Source organism: Nymphalis io, chromosome 21 (assembly GCF_905147045.1).
Source record: "Nymphalis io chromosome 21, ilAglIoxx1.1, whole genome shotgun sequence".
Lineage (NCBI taxonomy): Eukaryota > Metazoa > Arthropoda > Insecta > Lepidoptera > Nymphalidae > Nymphalis > Nymphalis io.
The window spans coordinates 1,794,644-1,820,368 of record NC_065908.1 but is presented as its reverse complement, the minus strand read 5'-3'; the positions used below and the strand labels follow the sequence as shown (position 1 = coordinate 1,820,368).

Genomic DNA, 25,725 nt, shown 5'->3' with positions numbered 1-25,725 from the left:
GGAGAAGGTTTGGAGCTTATTCCACCACGCTGCTCCAATGCGGGTTGGTAGAATACACATGTGGCATTATTTCAATGAAATTAGACACATGCAGGTTTCCTCACGATGTTTTCCTTCACCGTCAAGCACGAGATGAATTATAAACACAAATTAAGCACATGAAAATTCAGTGGTGCTTGCCCGGGTTTGAACCCACGATCATCGGTTAAGATTCACGCGTTCTAACCACTAGGCCATCTCGGATTTACATATAACAGTCAAAGGTATATTCGCTTACAGCTCAAATGCTTTAAGATTTTTGTTATTAAAGGATTTCGCTATTATTACCGTGTACTTACTTGTTTCAAGTGTCGGTAAATTACCCGCCAATTGAGTGATTTGTTATCTTATCGTAACTAACCGCAATAAATATTTATATATCATAACGTTGGAATGATAACTTTTTTATATATACTATTTATATTAAAAAAGAATATATAGGTATTTTTTATTGTCGTAATTTATCTTATTTTTTTATTAAAGCTGTATAAAAATACTATTCTGTCTATTTATTTAGCAGGCAAGTTCAGTTGATGTTATTTTAAAAACTGGCCGACTTTAGCTGTAATATTAAAAAGCAGAAAAGGGTTATAAAAATATTTATAAAATAAAAATGTTTTTTTTTTTTCTTTTGTATTTAATTACAAAATTTTAATCGAGTAAAAAAGTAATATTATTATAAAACAATGCTCCTTCGCTTATTAATATAAAGAAATTGTATATAAAAGGCACATAATTCAGCATTTTACATTTAATAATTAACCATATAAATTTTGTAGACATAGTATTGTATGCTTATGTAAATAATTAAAAAAAAATAGTAACATATAATAAAGTACAATTGTTTAAATCAATTAATTAAATAAAATAGATTAAACGAAAATATAAAATGAAATATAAACAAAATAATACGAGTAGAATTACAACAGTCTTGAATGACACAAAAAAGATAATGGATTGCCAGCTTTTTATCGTGTGCTCAAATATATTAAATGGAATGGCATTTTTTGGCATGCAATTGCGGACAAGGCGCTGCGAACGGCCTGCCGAAATGTGTTAAAGCACTAGACAGCTACGATGATGCCAATCATATAATAGCCTATCACTGCACATTTGATAAACAAAATGTCAGTTGGAGTTGACGTCACTTCCCGCTTCTCATTTCTTTGCATGTGATAAAATGAAATGGATATATCTGTTCCAGGTTACTAAATATCGGCACTGTTTGACCGAACACCGTTAATCTTGGCCATATATTACGTACTTTTTTATATCATCAGGCAACCGGTCAGCATTCGTGAGACGAAAGCGGGGTGTTGCGGGCTGGGGTTATTGGTGTTAACAACGCTGCATTTCGGACACACAGACAGCAACTCCATCCTATACTCATATTATATTTCTCGACATTGACTTCTACAATCCATAAAACTGACATTTCTTTTTTTTAATAAAATTTTTACTCTATATATAACGGTATATACATAAAAGGTTATAAATTATATATATGAAAAAAAAATGGATAAAATTAAAACTATATAATGGCAAGATTTGTTCTGAAGTACTTCAAAAGTTAGCTTACAGTAGTATGAGCTGTTTGCTTAATTATATCTATGTATATCTAAAACTTTATAAATGAGTCTTTTTGTTTACATAATATCCTAGAAAACCTTATTATAAACATCGATAATACATTACAAACCATTAACAATATTGTATATCAAAGGACGGCACATTTATAATTAGATTCGAATGTAAACGGCAATGCGTTTGAGCTTGTCACAATGTATTTGGACATGAATTCGATTTACCCTGATAACTGTTTAATATCACTAGACGAAAAAAAACCATTAGATACATTAATTGAGATTAACAAATTACACAGATAATATCTTAAATTGTATTTCGGGTTATTCCAAAAAGGTTTTAATAACAGACCTTGTTACAGCTTCACTGTTTTATATATATAGATATTCAACAGATCGACCTAAGTATACAATGTAATATGATCCAACTTAAAAGTTAAACCTGGATGATTTACTTCATAACTATTCGAATATTTCCATTACATAGGACTACAAAAAAAAACCCACTTTCGAGGTAAATTGGTCCCATATCTTATTTAAATATAAAAATATCATTTCATTATCAAATATAAAGGCACAAGTTTTTACTGGCAACATAATTACGAACACCAATCATAAATTACGGCTTAATATCGATACTGGCAACTTCGTTGGCGAGCCCGCAAATGTTGTTGCCAATTGCCAATAGTATGTAACCGTCGGTTCCGAACATTTTCCCCCAAGAATTTTTCGCGATATAATAAGGAACATCAGCACTAATATCGTAACCCACCAACTCCACGGCATGATTGAGATCCTTGGGGCTGCCACTGGAAATAAAAATAACATTTAATTATCGAAAATGTAAAGGCCTAATTGAAATAAAAACTTATTACCACTGGAATGAATATCAAATTGGCAGAGTAGAATATAACAAGTGTATTTCTACTCCGAGCAAAATAATGGAATATTTGTAAAGGGCATATATCAATCGACTCGCGTCTGATCCCTTCATCATGGTTCGAGAAGACGTGTTTCTGATTAATTTCGACCATGCTCAAGATAGACTAAACATTTGAGCATAACATATTATAGTTGACAAGTGTTTGTGCAAACATAAGTGCACACATTATTCGCATTGCTTTTATAATCCTATGGGACAGCAAATCCAATAATAACAAAAAAGAGTTCAGGCACAGAACAAACGTCTTTACGTGCTTTCCGAGGCACGTGATAATCACTGCTAACTTCCAGACTGCTATTGATAATTTCTCGATAGAAAAAATCAATAACCTATTATTGACCTAACTTCTTGACTTGCGTCCTTATAGTTAGTACTGGACCACTTTAATACTTGTTGGCTTGCTTCCTGCAAGCCCATCTGGGTAGGTTAACACTATCACATTTTCTACCGCCACAAATCAATACTAAGTATTTTTGTGTTCCACTTTAAAGGTGAGTAAGCTAGTGTAACTACAGACTCAAGGGCTATAACATCTTATTTCCTGAGGTCGGTGGTGCATTGCATATGTAATGAATGTTTAATATTTTGTACAATGTATATGGGCGGTGGTGACCACTTACCATCAGATGGCTCATTAGCCAGACCGTCTAGCAATCTCACAAAAAAAAAAAAACTAACAAGATAGATGAATATACATGTGGATGCCTGGAACCACCCTACCAAACTTTCTGTAAAAATCTGCCATAAACTTCCTTGGTAGTTTACACTGCGCTGAACAAAAATAAATGGGATAAGGACAATGGAATGGTGACTAAGCGTTATATAATAGGTATCTGTGGTAAATATTAATGACGTAATAAATAAAAAATATATATAACTTAAATTAGTAAAATATTATGTTTTCGTGAAATAGACAAGGCGAAGAAAACGAAAACATAGATTAAAAAAAAATCGATTTATTTCGATTCGCGAGACAAATGTTATCTGTGTGATGAAATGACTTGTATAATAGAAGTCGGAGCAAAAAAAGCAACAATTAATATTATTTATGCATAAGTGAAAATATACATTTAGTATTAAAAAATGGAATAATAAATGATATATACCTGCAATGGAACTGAATAACTCCACCGAGATAATTCTGCCAGGTGAGCGCGTTGACCGCGACCGACACCGGGCCGTGGGTCGCTATCAGCTGCAGGATCTTCTCCTCTGACCCGATCAAGCTGCAAAGAATAATAACATTCATTTTGAATAAGTAACAGCCTGTGAATATCCCACTGCTGGGCTACGGCCTCCTCTCTCTTTTTCGAGGAGAAGGTTTGGAGTTTCTTTCTATCACGCTGCTCCTATACGGGTTAGTGGAATACACATGTGGCAGAATTTCAGTGAAATTAGACGTGCAGGTTTCTTCACGATGTTTTCCTTTACCGTCAAGCACGAGATGAATTATAAGCACAAATTAAGGAAATGAAAATTCAGTGGTGCTCGCTCGGACTTGAATCCATGACCTTCGATTCCGATTAATGTAATATTTAATCGGCATATACATATTGAAAGACGCAATTTTTACAGCATAAAGTTTTTTTGTTGCATACGAAACAATTATATTACAACTAGTATTACCCCGCGGGCTCACCAACGTGATGGGTTCAGGTGTTAGGTATAAAAAAGTAGCCGATGTCCTTACTTGAGGTTTAATCTTGCTTCACACCACAATATCATCACATTCGGTGGTTAACCGTGAAAGCATAACAGACATACAGATTTACTTTCGAATATACAATAATAGTATATTGACTGTCTCGTTGGTCTAGTGGCTTGATGTAAGGCCGCAGACTCGAATGTCCTGGTTCTAATTCCCAGGTCGGGCCAATAAAAAGTTATTGGGTTTTTCTGTCAGTAAATTCTCAGTAACAGCCCGGAGACTGGAAGTTGGAAGTGTTTACACTCCCGTGCCTCGGAAAGCACGTAAAGTCGTTGGTCCTGCGGCTGAACTCTTTACGGTCGTGTCGGATTGCCGTCCCATCGGATTATGAGAGTTTGGGAATAGAGAGTGCACCTGTGTTTGCGCACACACTTGTGCGCTATAATATCTGCTGCGCAGTTGTCTAATCTCTCTTGAGATTGGTCGCTGTGGCCGAAGTCGGTCTGGAGGACATTATTATTATTATTAATTGTATATTAACTCACTCGTCACAAGTGAATGACTTAACACGGACGCCGGTCGCGTTGGCTTTCTTTTGGCAGACGCCATCGGTCAGCTTCAAGGGATATTCATTGTCTGGTTGAATTGCGGTGTCAGTTATCGTAAGCCAGTCAAGCAAGAGACATATGTCGCCGCCCAGACATCCGCTGTTGCCGAGACCGGCGCAGTCGATTACTTCCTGCGGACAATCATAATAATATATTATATAAATGTCAAAATCAAAACAAGTATAATAAGTTTATATTTAATTATATGGTTACAAAACAAAAGTAATTTCAAATAAACTTCGAGTCCAAACCGTTTCATAAAGGACGAAGCTCTAAAGTGATAAACACAAAACAAACAAGAACCTCTTCAGTTTTTTGAAAGTCAGTTAAAAATTAACATATTTTTACGGTTATAGACATTTATTTTGTTTAAAGATTTACATTTACATTACAGAGAAAATTGCAAAACAATTAGAAAAAAAATAATTAAATCGAATAGGCGTACATAGTAATACAATGAATTTTAGCGTTTAGATATTGAAATAAGTAAAGTGAAGTAACAGCCTAGCTTAAATGCTTTTTAATAAAATTAGAAAATTAAAAAAATACCGGATGTTATTTATTTTAATACGGATTTGAACTGCGAGATAACTCAATAGAACTAAAGTACCATTTATATTTCTCTAAACCTAAAAACTGTTTATCTGACTCATCTATATATATACCCCAACAGACTTTACATCACATTTTGAAGATCTACAATTATTTACTAAAAATTAATAATAATAGCTATTTGGATGTTTATCACTCACGGCCTTATAAACGTTGCTTAGCAACTGTCACGTAGGACACTAATTATGCTCTTTTTGTCACTATTGATTTGACATTAGAAAGAAGAAGACAGCATTGTTTACTAATCACGCGCTGAACAATTATAGCTTAATTGATTTCAATTAAGCCATAAATTACGCTTTAAAATAAAGTACGCACTCTTAACGTACGCTTTAAAAACTTGTTTTCAAAATATCAAAGGTCATTTTTACTATAAAATATGATTTAATTATATACTAAAATTTTATCGGAAAAAGTATATGAAAATATAAAGAAAACTTTATTAAAATTCAACGTGTAGTTTGGAAACGAACAAACGGTTATACTCGAAACGCAATATTTGATCTATTTAAAGATACTTAATAATATATTGCAACAGATCAACAATTATTTATTTATTTATGTTTAACAACATGACGAAGTAATAATTACAAATTAAAAGTGTACAAACTAATAGGTCTAAGGGGAAAAGTTGCCACAATTATAGGTAACCACGACATGCAAAAATGACACTAAGCATCTTAAATAATAATGAAAGAAAAGATAAATAAAATAAATTTAACACAATATTGGAGTAACAGCCTATTAATGTCCCACTGCTGGACTAAGGCCTCCGCTTCCTTTTGAGGAGAAGGTTTGGAGCTTATTCCACAACGCTGCTCCAATGCGGGTTGGTGGAATACACATGTGGCAGAATTTCGGTGAAATCAGACACATGCAGGTTTCCTCAGAAGGTTTTCCTTCATCGAAAAGCACGAGATGAATTATAAACAGAAATTAAGCACATGAAAATTCAGTGGTGCTTGCCCGGGTTTGAACCCACCTTCATCGGTTAAGATTCGCGCGTTCTAACCTAGTGGTTATATCGGCTTTTGCGAGTACAAAATGAAATACAAGTGGTTTTAATATTACAATACTACTAAAAACTTAACATCTAGGCAAACGTGTTATACTTGTAATATATTCAAATAAGGTTAAAAACTTTGTGAGAACTTCCATTGCATTCAAACCCACTATAAAAACGAGAATTTTGCAAGTCAATGCGACAAGCAAACCTGTTCTAGAAAAACTTCTGAACGTTCGTTCAAGGTCCTAATTCTGTTATTCATGTAAAAATGGCATCAATTTTGAATGTTTCGTAATCGACTTTCATAAAGACGTCAAATAAAAACTGGATTTCATTTGAATATTCATTTAAAATTTATAAAAAAAAAATGAAAAAAAAATATATTTTATCTTTCCTTACCTGCAGGTAAAAAGCCGAGATGGCCCAGTGGTAAGGACGCATGAATCTTAACCGATGATCGTGGGTTCAAACCCGAGCAAGCACCACTGAATTTTCATGTGCTTGATTTGTGGTTATAATTCATCTCGTGCTTGACGGTGAAGGAAAACATCGTGAGGAAACCTGCATGTGTCTAATTTCACTGAAATTCTGCCACATGTGTATTCTACCAACCCGCATTGGAGCAGCGTGTTGGAATAAGCTCCAATCCTTCTCCTCAAAAAGGGAGAGGAGGCCTTAGCCCAGCAGTGGGACATCCACAGGCTGTTACTGTACTGTACTGTACCTGCAGGTACGTTACGTGACACATAGTCATTAGTACTTTACATTAAATAAAAACACGTAATTCAAATAAAAGAAAAAAAATCCGTCTAAATTCCTCCTCCCATAGAAATTTAATTGAAATAAAATAAATTAGTTTCCGCTTTTAACTTCGCCCGCGTTGTGAGGGGGGCTTTTCAGATGTCCTTCTCAATACCCCTGACGTGTAACTGACTTACGCCTTGATAATATTAGTTACGATATCACTGTTCAAAGATCACTGGTGGTAGGGCTTTGTGCAAGCTCGTCTGGGTAGGTACCACCCACTCATCAGATATTCTACCGCAAAACAGCAATACTTGATATTGTTGTGTTCCGGTTTGAAGGGTGAGTGAGCTAGTGTAATTACAGGCACAAGGGACATAAAATCTTAGTTCCCAAGGTTGGTGTCGCATTGGCTATAAGCGATGGTTGACATTTCTTACAATGCCAATGTCTAAGGGCGTTTGGTGACCACTTACCATCAGGTGGCCCATATGCTCGTCCGCCTTCTCGCCACCTTCCTATTCTATATAAAAAAAAAAAAGATAATAAGCATAATTGTTTTAATTCAACTTTCGTTGTCAGCGAAACAACAGTTTGTTACAATAGACATATTCTTGTCACACAATTTCGAAAACAGTCGTAGATTGAAAACTGGCCACATGCCATGCAACTTTTACTTTTTATTTATTTTATCATTAATTACCTAAAATGTGAATATTCTTGTAGCGAATGCAATCGCTTATTTTATTATTTTTTTCAGACATCGAGGCCAATATAATGAATACAATATTTTATGGAATCGACCTTTTTTCGCTGAATGATTACTTTTATATATATACACTAGTTTACGTCCGTGGCTTCGCCCGCGTGTGAGAGAAAAGGTGGTGTTAAAAGCCCTATGTCTTTTTAGTACCCTTGTCAACGTGTATGCAAATTTCATGTTGGATCGGTTGAGTAGTTAAAACTTGAAAGCGTAACAAACAAACAAACATACTTACATTCACATTTATAATATTAGTAAGAATTGTGTTCGTGTAAGTATATAGCGTGTGTTGTTTTAATACTAATTTTTTTTTAAACGCCTCACCTGAACACTGAGCGTGGTCAGCTTTCCCGTATCAATAGCAGCCATAGCTTCCATGGTGCCAACGGTACTGAACGCCCAGCATGCACCGCAAAGACCTTGATCCCTGACTGGACCTATTACGCCCTTTTCTCTCCTGAAATATTAATATAATTTCGGTTAACTTATGATAATGTTAACATTAACTAAAAATATAATAAAAATACTTCAACGAGAGACAAACACTTAAAACCACAGAAAATATTCGTGGCCATTTTAATAACTAAAATATTTTATCGATCAACAATAATTACTTTATTTTATTGTTGCTAACATAACCAAAACAAAGTATACCATTTATTTATTTAACTCTTTATTGTACATTATATTAGGTATAAATTAAGCAATAAGTAATGAAATTTTACATGTCAAGTCCATCATATCAAATCAGATAATTATTTACCCAAGTATTGCTATATATGGCTTATAAGGTCACTTTTGAATCGTCAAGTTACAATATATAAAATGCAAAGCTATAACCGTTTCTGTATATAGATTCTACCGAGAAGAACCGGCAAGACAATCAGTAGTTACTCAAATGCAATAAAATGTATGCATATCCTCCTTGGGAATCAACAAACACTAATTCCACGCTTTAGCATAACAAGGAGGCTCGTTATTTATATGTTAAATACTTTGAGTGTAGCACAGTATCGTTTATATAATTTTTTCTTCAAATCAACAGCCAATCGTTGTCCACTGCTGAACATAGGCCTCTCCCAAGGTGCGCCAAAGCTCCCTGTCCTCCGCCTTCCGCATCCAGTTGGTGCCCGCCACCTTCTTAAGGTCGTCGGTCCACCTGGCTGGAGGGCGCCCTACGCTGCGCTTGCCGATTCGCGGTCTCCACTCTAGGACTCGTCTGCTCCAACGGCCATCGGTCCTACGACATACGTGACCAGCCCACTGCCACTTCAGCCTGCTAATTTTGCAAGCTATGTCGGTGACTCCGGTTCTTTTCCGGATAATCTCATTTCTGATCTTATCCTTCAAAGATACTCCGAGCATAGCTCGCTCCATAGCACGCTGAGCGACTTTGAATTTGTGGACTAGTCCCGCAGTTAGTGTCCACGTTTCGGCACCGTATGTCATGGCAGGTAAGACGCATTGGTTGAAGACTTTCGTCTTCAAACATTGCGGTATAGACGACTTGAGGACTTGACGAAGGTTGCCAAATGCTGCCCATCCCAAGCGAATTCTTCGATCGGCTTCCTTCTCGAAGTTGTTCCTACCGACTTGTATTATCTGTCCTAGGTAGGTATATTCACTAACAACTTCGAGAGGTTTCCCCTCGACGTATATCGGTCCCGGCACGACATGCCTATTGAACATGACCTTGGTCTTGTCCAAGTTCATACCGAGACCGACACACCGGGAAGACTCGCCTAGGCTACGCAGCATTTCGGTGAGTTGTTCCAGCGACTCTGCTATGATGACGATATCGTCGGCAAATCGAAGGTGTGAGATGTACTCGCCGTTTACATTGACTCCATACATAGTCCAATCCAGCGTTTTGAAAACGTCTTCCAACGCGTTGGTGAACAGTTTCGGGGATATTACATCCCCCTGTCTCACCCCTCTGCGCAGTTGGATCGCCTTCGTCTTACAGTCCTGGATGTGGACAGTCATTGTAGCGGCGTTGTACAGACATCACAGTACCTCGATATATCTCCAATCGATATGACATCTCTGCAATGAGTCGAGCACTGCCCAGGTTTCGATGGAGTCGAAGGCTTTCTCGTAGTCCACGAATGCCATACACAGCGGCTGATTGTACTCTTCGGTCTTCTGCACAATCTGCCGAACAGTATGGATGTGGTCCACGGTGCTGTAGCCTGATCGAAAGCCGGCTTGCTCTGGGGGCTGGAACTCGTCAAGTCGTCTGGCGAGACGGTTCGTGACGACTCTTGAGAACAGCTTATACACGTGACTCAGGAGGGAGATTGGTCTGTAGTTTTTCAAGAGGGTTTTATCACCTTTCTTGAAAAACAGTACCACCTCACTCCCGCTCCACGTTTCCGGGGTCTTGCCATGTTGGATGACGGAATTAAAGAGGCTTGCTAGCTCTTTCAGGACCGGAGTCCCGCCTGCCTTAAACAACTCTGTTGTGATTCCGTCATCTCCCGGAGCTTTGTTGTTTTTAAGCTGTTCTAGAGCCGCCCTAATCTCTCCTTGGTCAACGACCGGGAGCTCCTCAGAGTAATGGCGCATAAGAGGGGCGCGCTGGTCATCAATACTGATTCCCACGGGTTTATCCGATCTTGAAGAGAACAACTGCCCATAAAACCTCTCTACTTCTCCGACAATCTCAGGCCTAGAGGTAACGACCCCACCATTTTCAGTTTTAAGTTTTGTCAGACGCGGCCTCCCAAACTTGCGAGCGAACACTTTCGATCCCCGATTTTGCTCAATCGCAGCCTTGATGGCACGGGTATTGGAGCGTCGGAGATCGCGTCGCGTCAGCGTTTTTATTGTTCGGTTTAAGGCCTTATCTGACAAAAACGATGGTAGTTCTCGTCGTTTTCTCATGAGCTCGAGTGTCTCAGCAGAGAGTTTTGGTGCGTTGTCTCTTCTCTGTGGCGGAAAACACTTGCGGGATGTGTTTTGCAGTATTTTGACCAGCGTGTCGGTTCTCTCATCAATGCTGCTTATGGTTTCCAACGCGGTGAATTGATTTTGAAGTTCCATTTGGAACTTTTCGGAGCCTTGAGCAGCTTGGAGCATTGTAGGTCGGAGAGTAGACCTCATCATTCTCGATCTTTCGGCTTTTAAGTTGATATTTAGAGTGCCTCGAACCAAGCGGTGATCACTTCCGGTATTAAACCTGTTGATCACTGAAACATCTCTAAATATGTGCCTTTTATTCGAAATGATAAAGTCTATCTCGTTCCTTGTCACGTTATCGGGCTTCGCCAGGTCCACCTCCTCTGAGGCTTTTTTTGAAAGAAAGAATTCATCAAAAAAAGCCCCTGCGCTTCGAGAAAGTTTACCAGCATTTGCCCCCTGTGATTTCTGCAGCCCAAGCCGTAAGGTCCGACTTTCGATTCACCGCTATCTTGTACTCCCACTTTAGCATTAAAGTCTCCCATAACAACATTGTAGTGGGCCCTCGAGGTGTCGTTGAGAGCCTTTGCGATGTCCTCGTACATCGCTTCGACCACATCATCAGAGTATGTCGAAGTTGGCGCATATACCTGTACAACCTTCAGGGAGTACCTGTCGGAAAGTTTTAGGACAAGGTACGCTACCCGGTTCGACACACTACTGATTTCCACAATGCTGCTAATGAGATCCTTTTTGACTAGAAAACCGACACCACCCTGGGAGAGGTTATCACCTTCGCGGAAGTAGAGTAAGTTACCGGACTCTAGAGTTATCGTGTCCTCCCCCTGTCTTCGGACTTCAGATAACCCCAGTATATGCCAGTTTATATGACTTAACTCTACTTCTAATTCGGCGAGGTGATGGTCCAGCCTCATCGAGCGTCCATTATACGTTGCCATTTTCAGTCGTTTTATACGGTAGCCTGCCGTGAACCGGTGATTCTTAGCACCCCCTGCCCTGCCGATACCGCGACCGCTACCTTGGTCGGGCCTAGCGGGCTTGCCGGTAACTGGGGGCCTTTTTTTGGGCGCATCTGCCATTAAGGGAGGGGTTTGCCCATACTCGCCGCGCTGGGCAGGCGTGTTGGCGAGCGCAGTAGGGGGTAAGATGTTTATGGGAGGGGGGACGCTGCTGCCCATCCCCCCTTTTCCCCGTCCCTCAGTCGCCTCTTACGACACCCACGGGATGTCATTGGGGGAGTACTATTCTAAGCCGGTACTCCACGGCAAGTAAAAAAAAGTTTTTCTTGCTTCAGGCAAATGGACCACTTAATAGTAAGTCACTACCTCCCATATACAATGACGATGTTAGGAATATTAACCATTACGTTCATCGCCAATGCGCCACCAACCTTGGAAATTAAGATGTTATGTCCCTTGTGCCTATAGTTAGCCAGTGTAACCTCATCCTTCAACCTGAACACAACAAAACTACAATTTGCTATTTGGCGTTAGAAAATCTGATGCGTGGGTGGTACCTAACTAGACGGGCCTACACAAAGCCCTACCACCACATAGACATCGCGCTAATCCATTCATTGCGGTAAAAGAAGACACGAGTTTTCAGGAAGTTGGTATTGACATGGTCTTCAGCGAGAACGCTTACAAAACATGATAATACTTTTGCTATCAAAGTTACACATGAAAATTCAGAGGTGCCCGACAGGGTTTGAACCATAAATCAATCGGTTAAGATTCACGTGTTCTCAGCAATGGACCATCAACGTGTCTTTTCAAAAATACGTATTAAATCCATACACAAGTCATGTAACATAGATACGACATATCGCATCGGACTCGTACTAACTCCATAAGCAACAAACGCCGTAATCGTGCAACAATGATGATGTATCTTCAACTCTAACCTATAAATACATTTTAATTTTTAATATAACCAGTATAATATTGTATATATTAATTTTTTAAAAAAACTAAACCTTCTTGCTTTTGACAAATTTTTTTTATTTTGTATCCACCTTCAGTTACATTTAAACAAGCCCTTGCACATAAAATCAGCCTTCTCAGTTCACAGACAATTTTGGATTTATTTAAAGGTTTTAACCCTTTATTGGAAAAACATGACTGATGACATAATATACTTATACCATTTCATTTACTGCCATGGAGAGCAGGAAAGCACGTTATAAGGGTATAAAACAATTATCGTAATAGTAATATTACCAACGATTATTATTGAATAAATCGTTTGTCATAAAAAATACACATTGAAAATTGTCAGGCAGACGAAGGAAAAAAAACTACGGAAACAAAAACTACTACTCTGTTTTTTTTTTAATTTAAAAGCAGTTTCAAACAGGTTGACCTATGTGAAATAATTTTAGTGACATTATGATAACAAATGGATATTTTATTTAACTAGCAAAATTCGGCAGACGTTGACCCACGCTTGTATTTTATAATATACCAATCGTCTTGATGTCTTCCTGTGATCGCTGCGACCGCGACAATTCAATAAAATTTTGTGTAAATTGACTGAAATACGACGACGCTGGATGGTGATATAGGAAAAAAATCATACCGACTGCGAGTTTTGCGGGTAGTTAGTTTTATTATAAATTAGAATGTTGCATTGATATTTTACAGAATACTGTAAAATATCAATGCAATAATATCTGATCCTCCCGATATCGCAAGGGTACAATCATATTTTTATATATTTGTTAAAAAAAAACCTAAAACCGACATATCGAGCGTCAACTACCAGGTCCAATCTCCGTCTAGCCGTTTATTAGGAGTCTAGTGACAGACACACGTACAGAAGTATTTGTAACTTCTAAGCTTCACATTCCACAATTATACACATTACTTTTAAAGTTCAAATTAAGATCAAGGCTATTCAAAAAATGATTCTCTGTAAACATACAATTATATTTCAAAACCTGTTTGGACACATCGAATATTTCGAAAAATAAAATGCGTATCGTTGCGTAGACAAGAGTGCATATTAATTACATATAAACAAGTATATGGCATAAATATATATATATATATATATATATATATATATATATATATATATATATATATATATATATTATATATATATATATATATATATTATAGAATAGGTAGGCGGACGAGCATATGGGCCACCTGATGGTAAGTGGTCACCAACACTCATAGACATTGGCATTATAAGAAATGTTAACCTTCGCTTACATCGCCAATGCGCCACCAACCTTGGGAGCTAAGATGTTATGTCGTATGATTTTGTACAAAAATGAATACAACTGTTTCAAGTCAAGGTTTAAAATGGACTGCGTTTAAACTTATTATTTTTAAGATGTTATATCCCTTGTGTCTATAATTACACTGGCTCACTCACCCTTCAAACAGGAACACAACAATACCAACTGTACTGCTGTTTTTCGTCAGAATATCTGATGAGTGGGTGGTGCCTACCCAGACGAGCTTGCACAAAGCCCTACCACCAGTAAAATTTAATTAAAATTCATAAATAATGCTGATATGTAAATGTTTGCTGATGATGACTTTACTCTACTGACTATGCTCGTGCCCTGTTTGGCTGTTTGCTACGCTCATTACATATGTAACTTCACTTTGGTATTTAAAAAGATTAAATTCTTTTTTAATGAATCATATATAAATATAATATACGGTGAGCTGTTTTTATGCAAAAAAAAAAATAGTTTTCTTCGTATATTTGTCTCATATAATAATAATGTCCTCCAGACCGATTTCGGCCACGGCGGCCAACCTCAAGAGAGATTAGCCAATTACGCAGGAGATATTATAGTGCACAGCCATGTGCGCAAACACAAGTGCACTCTTTATTTCCTAAATCTCATAATCCGATGGGACGGCAATCCGACACGACCGGAAAGAGTTCCGGCGCAGGACCAGTGTATACACTTCCAACTTCCAGACTCCGGGCTGCTACTGAGAATTTTCTGACAGAAAAATGGAATAACTTTTTATTGGCACGACCTGGGAATTGAACCCAGGACCTCAGGGTATGCGGCCTTACATCAAGCCACTAGACCAACGTGGCAGTCCCATATAAAAGTTTTATGCAGACCCTTATTCTTCCCGAGCGAAGCCGGCATGGGTAGCAGTATAAATGAAAACGTATATTACATATATTTATAAAGCGTGTATGTTTGTCTTACAATATAAGCGTTTTATATAAACCCTTATTATACCCGTTCGATCCAGGACAGGTAACTAGATAGATAGATACATAGATACATAGAATATACTTTACACACACAAAGATTAAAAAGAATTATATAAAACATGGATACCAACTAATCAGCATACAACTTTGGCGGCCTTATCGCTACATAAATAGACTCTTCCAGAAAACCAACAAGTACATTATTTATATACATATATATATATATATATATATATATATATATATATATATATATATATATATATATATATATATATATATAATAATTTAATACAGGACATTCGTATCGATCACTAGACTCAATAATGGTTATAATGTGTCTATATAAATTTTATAAAAAAAAAAAACATTCTCAATGTGTATCTACGTAACAAATACTAATAAAAAAGTAAACGATTCCAATTTAAATTTAGAACGCTTATATAATTATTATTATAATTATTTATTTTACGCTAAAAATTCCATTTTACGCCAAGATTCCATTCACTTCTTAATCTGATGACGTAAATATATATAAGATTATAATTCACTAATCCAAATCTACTAATAAAAAAACAGATTGAATGATTTTTTATCTTTAAAACTGCAATGGACTCGATACGAGGACGTTGCCCGCGTCTTGAATGTCCCGTTCATACAAACAGAACCAGTTATTTTCCTATTTATAAATACATGTATATTATCGAACACGCTTATGCGATATATCTTGACTATGTATTAAATTAACTAAGGAATTATTAAAAAACTATATCAATAAAACATTTTTAGTATGTAGGTACACATATGGAAACACGGCATCTATGTTTTTGAAGCTGGCAAGCATTTCGCTTAATTTAGTAATATTAAATAAAGTGTTTTGTTTTTAAGCGTGTATTTATTGTCTCTATGTATTTTTTTTTTGTAAATTTGTCGATGGTTTGCAAATAAATTGATCGTGTTTATTTAGCTACCCACCTTATTAAAATAGCATTATTACTTTTTATATACGTCAGCGATTTTGCATTACATTGCATTGTAAAAACAAAAAGGATATTAAATAATTTGCTTTGATCTCTTACATCTGAATTCATAGTTAAAACGATCACGACAACGAAGGCAATCAATGAGTCAGACGTCACTGTAACTTAAATTCCAAAGCCTGAGATATTTTACATAAATAACGTATAAAAATTAGCGTTTTCCGTACATTTATATTTATACAGTTTCTTATAAAGGGCAAAATTTGGATTTAAGAAGCAGTTGTGTTTAGATATTATATGACCTTTGAATAAACGTACAAAAAAGTGGCACGTCATGTGTACTCTCATGACGTTGTGATCACTCGACTTGGTACCTAGTGGCGACTATATTGTATTAATATGTCTTTTTATAAAAAAAAAAAAAACATGAGTTACATATTCTTCATGTATTAAAAAAGATAACCAATTCGAAAGGCATTAAGGGTGCAGAGCCTTATCATATCAAGGTTACGTTTGATAAACGAAGTTACCCCACCCATTTATCCTATTAAAGTTAAAATTTCCAAAAATTTTTTCGAATGCTAATGTTATAAAATAAACTTATTATATTATTAACTTAAGCTTTCTTGATTCTATTGTTTCGGCTGTACGTTGATAGTCTAGAAAAAAATCATACTTAAAGATTGATACTCAATCGAAGACCAGAACGGATTTTTACTACATACGAGTATTATAAAATAAAGTCGCCCCCGTCGCGTCTGTACGTCCGACTGTTTGAACGCGATAAACTCAAAAACTGCTGAACGGATTTTCATACGGTCTTCACCATTGGACGGAGTGATTCATGTGGAAGCTTTAGATATATAATTCATTAGGTAACAGTACAGTAACAGCCTGTTAATGTCCCACTGCTGGGCTGAGAAGGTTTGGAGCTTATTCCACCACGCTGCTAGAATGCGTGTGGGTAGATGATTTCACTTTGACCAAGTCATGGTTTAAATGGTTTAGAATACGCATGTGTCAGAATTTCAATGAAATTAGATACGTGCCGGAAGTGATCACCGCTTGGTTCGAGGCCCTCTAAATATCAACTTAAAAGCCGAAAGATCGAGAATGATGAGGTCTACTCTCCGACCTACTGTGCTCCAAGCTGCTCAAGGCTCCGAAAAGTTCCAAATGGAACTTCAAAATCAATTGACCGCGTTGGAAACCATAAGCAGAATTGATGAGAGAACCGACACGCTGGTCAAAATACTGCAAAACACATCCCGCAAGTGTTTTCCGCCACAGAGAAGAGACGACGCACCAAAACTCTCTGCTGAGACACTCGAGCTCATGAGAAAACGACGAGAATTACCATCGTTTTTGTCAGATAAGGCCTTAAATCGAATAATAAAAACGCTGACGCGACGCGATCTCCGACGCTCCAATACCCGTGCCATCAAGGCTGCGATTGAGGAAAATCGGGGATCGAAAGTGTTCGCTCGCAAGTTTGGGAGGCCGCGTCTGACAAAACTTAAAACTGAAAATGGTGGGGTCGTTACCTCTAGGCCTGAGATTGTCGGAGAAGTAAAGAGGTTTTATGGGCAGTTGTTCTCTTCAAGATCGGATAATACCGTGGGAATCAGTATTGATGACCAGCGCGCCCCTCTTATGCGCCATTACTCCGAGGAGCTCCCGGTCGTTGACCAAGGCGAGATTAGGGCGGCTCTAGAACAGCTTAAAAACAACAAAGCTCCGGGAGATGACGGAATCACAACAGAGTTGCTTAAGGCAGGCGGGACTCCGTTTCTGAAAGAGCTAGCAAGCCTCTTTAATTCCGTCATCCAACATGGCAACACCCCGGAAACGTGGAGCGGGAGTGAGGTGGTACTGTTTTTCAAGAAAGGTGATAAAACCCTCTTGAAAAACTACAGACCAATCTCCCTCCTGAGTCACGTGTATAAGCTGTTCTCAAGAATCGTCACGAACCGTCTCGCCAGACGACTTGACGAGTTCCAGCCCCCAGAGCAAGCCGGCTTTCGATCAGGCTACAGCACCGTGGACCACATCCATACTGTTCGGCAGATTGTGCAGAAGACCGAAGAGTACAATCAGCCGCTGTGTATGGCATTTGTGGACTACGAGAAAGCCTTCGACTCCATCGAAACCTGGGCAGTGCTCGGCTCATTGCAGAGATGTCATATCGATTGGAGATATATCGAGTTACTGAGATTTCTGTAAAACGCCGCTACAATGACTGTCCACATCCAGGACTGTAAGACGAAGGCGATCCAACTGCGCAGAGGGGTGAGACAGAGGGATGTAATATCCCCGAAACTGTTCACCAACGCGTTGGAAGACGTTTTCAAGACGCTGGATTGGACTAGGTATGAAGTCAATGTAAACGGCGAGTACATCTCACACCTTCGATTTGCCGACGATATCGTCATCATAGCAGAGTCGCTCGAACAACTCACCGAAATGCTGCGTAGCCTAGGCGAGTCTTCCCGGTGTGTCGGTCTCGGTATAAACTTGGACAAGACCAAGGTCCGATATACGTCGAGGGGAAACCTCTCGAAGTTGTTAGTGAATATACCTACCTAGGACAGATAATACAAGTACGTAGGAACAACTTCGAGAAGGAAGCCGATCGAAGAATTCGCTTGGGATGGGCAGCATTTGGCAACCTTCGTCAAGTCCTCAAGTCGTCTATACCGCAATGTTTGAAGACGAAAGTCTTCAACCAATGCGTCTTACCTGCCATGACATATGGTGCCGAAACGTGGACACTAACTGCGGGACTAGTCCACAAATTCAAAGTCGCTCAGCGTGCTATGGAGCGAGCTATGCTTGGAGTATCTTTGAAGGATAAGATCAGAAATTAGATTATCTGGAAAAGGAGTCATCGACATAGCTTGCAAAATTAGCAGGCTGAAGTGGCAGTGGGCTGGTCACGTATGTCGTAGGACCGATGACCGTTGGAGCAGACGAGTCCTAGAGTGGAGACCGCGAATCGGCAAGCGCAGCGTAGGGCGCCCTCCAGCCAGGTGGACCGACGACCTTAAGAAGGTGGCGGGCACCAACTAAATGCGGAAGGCGGAGGACTGGGAGTTTTGGCGCACCTTGGGAGAGGCCTATGTTCAGCAGTGGACAACGATTGGCTGTTGATTGATTTGATTGATAGATACGTGCAGGTTTCCTCACGATGTTTTCCTTTAGCGTTAAGAACGAGATGAATTATAAACACAAATTAAGCGCATGAAAATTTAGTGGTGCTTGCACGGATTTGAACCCACGATCATCGGTTAAAATTCACACGTTCTTACCACTAGACCATCTCGGCTTTAATATTTCATTAGGGTTTCGTGTAAAATGACTGAAATATGATGGTGACTGTTGAAGATGTTAGAAAAAACATCATGCCGACTGGAGTCGCTAAACAGTGGAGACCGAGTAATATTATAATAGGTATTGCGAAACGTTTTATGTAGATCCACATTTTACTCGTGCGAAGCCGGGACGGGTAGCTAGTCTTGGTAAGTCGATAAACTCGTGGAATAGGATATAGGACAACTGTTAATTATTATGACATATTCATAAAATAAATTGGTTTATCTTAATTTACACTTAGCGAAGCAGAAATTCTACTAACAAATTTATAACTTTATCGCAATCAAATCGAAATGTAATCGTTGCCGTTTTACCGTTTTCCTATTCTACTAACACAACGATCCAGTTAATGATGTCCTCCAGACCGATTAGCCAACTGCGCAGGACATATTATAGTGCACAAGTGTGTGCGCAAACACAGGTGCACTCTCTATTCCCTAACACTCATAACTCGATCAACAAGGCGCAAGACCAACGGCTTTACGTGCTTTCCGAGGCACGGGAATGGATACAGTTCCAACTTCCAGACTCCGGGCTGCTACTGAGAATTTTCTGACAGAAAAACCCAACAACTTTTTATTGGCCCGACCTGGGAATTAAACCCATGACCATCGGGTCTGCGGCTTTACATCAAGCCACAGAATCAACGAGGCAGTCAAATCCACGACCCAGTTACGGTTTAATCGAAGTAAGATCGGAATAGAATCGAGGACGTATCGTAATCGTATCGTACATATATCGGATAAGTATATTAGTAGAATAAGCACCTTATCAGTGGCTAGGACGTAATAAGCGACAACGTTTTTTGTATATTTTAATATTATTACAATTATTAATATTTAAATTTTGAATATCAGTCGAATCAGACGTGATCCTTCGATAATAGCTATTTATTTTCAACCGATTTAACTTGAATAATTTTGTTGAATAATTATTATGTAATAAAAACATTATGTAATTAAAAAACGATGATATTATATTTTAATCGCTGGTATCCACTTTCGACAATGTAATGAGATTATAATGATATATTAATTGAATTTTACTATGTTAAATTATAAATTAAAAGCAGTGTGAAGATGTAATGAGATTATAATGATATATCAATTGAATTTTACTATGTTAAATTATAAATTAAAAGCAGTGTGAAGATATTCAACACAAATAAATATTTTTTGTATACATAATATTGAGGTATATATACCGACTTTCGATCACGATAAATACTTGCAAATTAATGCACAGACATTGGTACGCTTAACAGAAAAACCTATACTTTTTAATCCGCCTAGGGGATTAAAACAGGACCACAGGATCTGAAGCCCTATAACAGTTTGTCAATGTGCATCGTTACATATATAGTCGGCAACGGAGATAGATATACTTTTAATTGTCTTGTAAACAGTAACAGCCTTTTAATGTCCCACTGCTGAGCTAAGGCGTAGTCTCCCTTTTGAGGAGACGGTTTGCAGCTTATTCCACCACGCTGCTCCAATGCGGGTTGGTAGAATACACATGTGGCATAATTTCAATGAAATTAGACACGTGCAGGTTTCCTCACGATGTTTCCCTTCACCGTCAAGCATGAAATTAATTATAAACACAAATTAAGCACATGAAAATTCAGTGGTACGCCCGGGTTTGAACCCACGATCATCGGTTAAGATTAACGCGTTCTAACCACTAGGCCAACTCGGCTTGTAAAATTACTATTCAAATGCTTTTAACGTTTCTTTCTACACGGACATACATATACGGCTTTACTAATTAACGTTGTTCAGCGCGTGATTAGATAAACAATGCTGTCTTCTTCTTTCGAATGTCAAATCAATAATGACAGAAAGAGCGAAATCATTGTTTAACAAAACAGCCGCTAAGCAACTTTTATAACAAAGGCCGATAATATACAAGTTACAGTGTAATTTACTTATGTACATCGGCAACTTATAATACTTAATATTAAAATTATACTGTAGCTACATTACTTATTTATAGGCTTAATACGAACTTCGGTTTCGCAAAGTAATCGCCTCACAAGATTGCTTCAAGAAAACACCTCGGTTGTCTACTTTTTATGTACAAATTCAGAAGTGCTTTAAAGGTTTAGTGTGAAAGAAATCAGTATTTGTCTCGGAGCGTCAGTCCGTGTATATTACACAAACAAACCGCCCGGCCTCGAACGGGTGCGCGCTATAGTTATATTCATTTCCGTAATCCGTAACAGCCTGTGAATGTCCCACGGCTGGGCTAAAGGCCTCCTCTCCTCTTTTTGAGGAGAAGGTTTGGAGCTTATTCCACCACGCTGCTCCAATGCGGGTTGGTAGAATTCACATGTGGCAGAATTTCAGTGAAATTAGACAGATGCAGGTTTCCTCACGATGTTTTCCTTCACCGTAAAGCACGAGATGAATTATAATCACAAATTAAGCACATGAAAATTCAGTGGTGCTTGCCCGGGTTTGAACCCACGATCATCGGTTAAGATTCACGCGTTCTTACCACAGGGCCATCTCGGCTTTTTATATATATTCATTTAACAACGTTTAATTATTTATAACTGTATATATGAGTATGGCATATATGATAAATATGAACCTATCACAAAACACATTTTATCCGAGGCTAGTTTTTTTAATTTTTAATACAAATATATTTATTATGGATACGCCTTAGGAAATAGGCATATGCTATCACGGACTTTTCTGTAGGTCTTTTTAAGACTTACAATGTTCTAGTACATTGTGATGATGAATCTCTTAAAGTTTAGCCAGCATTTGCCTTATACGAAAACAGGTTTTTTGGATAAAACAACGTCATAGTTCATTTTGATTTTTTTTATAGTATTGGTAGGCGGACGAGCATATAGACCACCTGATAGTAAGTGTTCACCCACGCCCATAGACATAGCATTGTAAGAAAAGTTAACCATCGCTTACATTACCAATGCGCCACGAACCTTGGGAACTAAGATGTTAGATGTCCATTGTGCCTGTAATTACACTGGCTCATTCACCCTTCAAACCGTAACACAAAAATACCAAGTACCGCTGTTTTGCAGTAGAAGATCTGATGAGTGGGTGATACCTACCCAGACGAGCTTGAACAAAGTCCTACCACCAGTAAGAACAAAATATTTACGAATTATATACACCTTTCTCATTTATAGTTCTTTCTGTAAGTGAAAACCCTATCAAAACCCGTTGTGTAGTTTAGATGAAGTAAGCGGAGGGGAGTATACATAGGCAACATGGACTTTGTTTTATAATACCTAGAGATAACTTGTTTCGTGTGAGAGGGGGAAAGGCAGGTCAGATACCCGTCTTTTTCTGTAAACCTAACGTATACAACATTTTATGATAATCGATTGAGTGTTTAAGAAATGAAAGCATAACAAATAAATAAAAAAAATCTCGTTCGAATTTATAATAAGTACCAGTTATATCACCTCATAATAGGTTAGCTACCTAGCAATTGGGCGTCACGCACTACGTAAGCTTTAAGTTTATTTTAATAAAATTCGCCATGGCAACTGCATATGTTCAGACTTATATAAAACTTTATGATAGGGTATAACAATTATATTATCATCAGTAATATGTTAAACAAGGAAACAAAGTCTATGTATTTCACGTCAATAGTCGATTATTAAAACGGGTGAAACTTATTATTATTCTTATATAATAATACTAATATGTAAATCTTTTCCGAAACGCGCTGCGTCTTCTGGCATAAATTTTATGTATACTGGCTTCGAAGTTTTTCAAGGTAATATAAAAAAAACGAATCCTTGTTTATTAGTATATAACAAATCGGCGACCATGTAAAGTGGTCACCTTTATCTTTCGACGCTTGCCCGAAGTATATAACATTTCTTACTGTCTATAATGGAATCATTGATATCATATCCCATGTAATAATAACTCAAGGGCGAGTCCCTTCAAATAAAAAAAACAACAATAAAGAGTAAAAACGTTTTGGGGCAGAGCGTTTTGGTGAGCGGGTCACTAAGACATGCCGGCAAAGCCCTACCACCGGGTATACCACACGTGACCGAAATCGCATGTATCTACATATATACGCATAAAAAGATGATATAAATATACAATGATGTTATTGTATTGTAGACCGGTCATTCGAAGTTTATCTTATATTCATAAATAAATATATAAACTCAATCATTATGAAATGTTATAATAAGTTTAAAAAAAACCGAAATCGTTGAACAATGATGAATGAATGATATTTTTTCTGTAATATTATTATATATTAACTGCATATATATGTCTATAGAGCCTAAATGATAATGATCGTTTTGTGTATTGATTCATTCGTAGAAAACTTTTTAGTTTAACATGTGACGAGGGTTTCAACTGTGAGGTAAGAAGTAATATGTTCAGTATATTTTAAACCATTAAAGCGTTTACTGCTTGTTTTTAATGTCCGTTTATGGGCAGTATATGTATTCGTTAGTACAGCAATCTTTTCGATATCTATTAAAAGTGCGCTTCCGAGAAACGCAAGAATATTGTCCGTTTAAATTTAAGTTAAGTCCGTGGTTAAATTAAGCGATCAATATGCGCCGTTTAACGATTTCATAACTTTATTTGACGTTTTACTTTGTCACAAATTAAATCAACTTTTAGTTTATTGAAGCATTTTTGGTATACATTTCTATTAAATTGTCAGTAAATACTCAATATTGATATCATAAACGAATATTTGCAAAATTACGAGCACAACTGATGTCTTATTTGAAAGTCTTCCTCTTTCAGATGTCAGAAATAATAATGACAGAAAGTTATATAGCAAGTTTATAAAGTATTTCAGACAGATGCAAATTGTTAGATTATTAGATATTCGAGTAAATGCCTTTTTGTATAATAAAATGTTTTTTAATAGCTTCTTGACATTATTTTTTTATAAAAACTACATTATAGTAATACCATTTACTACATGTCTTCATTAACTAATAGGTTTAAAATTCTAATTATTTACTTCAATGAAAACTTCTTACATCAACTAACTTAATAATGTTATTTAACATGTTTTATAAAAGCAAGTGTAGTCTATTGGTTTTATATTACTTGAATAAAAAATATTTAAAAAGTTTATTCATAAAACTAAGCCATTTCAAATTATACATTTTTTAATTTTCTAAAATAGGTATGTCGAAGGTCAAATGGGTAACCACATGGTAAGTGGTCATTACCACTTATAAACATTGCCACTGAAGAATTTTCAACTTTATACCTTACTTACTGAGCTTTTAGTTACATTTGTTAGTTATATATGTAGTTTTTCTGATTATCTTCTATACACGATAAATATAACTAAGGGTATCTTGTGGTTTCATGCATGTGGAATTATAAAAGCTCTGCTACTGCACTACCACAATGCTAAGATTCAATTAGAAATCATACCAGAAGGTTTGCGAATACTTCGTATCATTATTAAAGGCAATCCTTACTATTAGAGGTGAACAGTTATATATTTTAGAAATATATAAGATCTTTTTTATATATAATATTATAGATATTTTCATTTGAGACAAACTTTATAATTTATTTAGTACATTATAATTTTTATTAAGTAATATATTTTAAGTAACTCACCAATCAACACGAAGCGGAATAGCAGCTCGTTGTTTTCTTATAAGAATATTCTTATCATAGGTTTTGTGTTTTTCATCACTATAATGGTGATCTGTTATGGTATATTGGTCTTTATCATCCATGCCACTTTTATCTGATTGATCTTTACTCCAATTCCTCCTATGATTTCTGTTATGGTGTGGTTTCTCATCTGATAGATGTATTTCTTGAAACTCGTCTTTAGACAGATCCGATAACTTTGTAAGGCCATACTTAGCTCTTAAGTGTTCGGGGCCTTTAGATGCTGAATTTAACGCGTCTATTTCTTCAACCGAAACCTTAAAAATTGTTTAAATATTGTAAAATAAGGATTTAATATGAGGTAATGTGATAATTTATAAAACAAAATATAGTCATCCATTATACGTTTAGGCTGGATTTAAAGATACTTACACAAAAATGTTCAAGTCTTTTTTCATATTCGGTGAGATTATTTTTATACGATTTGTTAAACTTTTCTATATAACTGTCGAATATTGGTCGAAGTTTCTCCTTTGTTTTGGTATTTGAATAAGTAAGAGGAATAGCAACGAATAACAAACTCACTAATGCCAAAACAAGAATCCAATTCCACCATTTTTTCATTGTTACTGATTTAAATAAAATTCAGAAAACACCGACCTCTCAGTGGCCTCCCATTATCAGTAATGTTTTATT

At 37.0% G+C, this 25,725-nt stretch overlaps 1 protein-coding gene across 1 annotated transcript; it reads right to left on the bottom strand.

Annotated features, from left to right (window-relative positions):
* Nucleotides 1-734: 734 nt before the first annotated feature.
* LOC126776847 (cathepsin O-like) lies at nt 735-25,715 on the bottom strand. The gene is made up of 6 exons (XM_050499688.1): nt 25,462-25,715; nt 25,030-25,346; nt 8,271-8,403; nt 4,759-4,952; nt 3,672-3,791; nt 735-2,431 (listed from the first exon to the last, which is right to left on the bottom strand). The coding sequence occupies exons 1-6, from the start codon at nt 25,651-25,653 to the stop codon at nt 2,242-2,244; spliced, it is 1,146 nt and encodes a 381-aa protein (XP_050355645.1). The 5' UTR covers nt 25,654-25,715; the 3' UTR covers nt 735-2,241.
* Nucleotides 25,716-25,725: the final 10 nt, after the last annotated feature.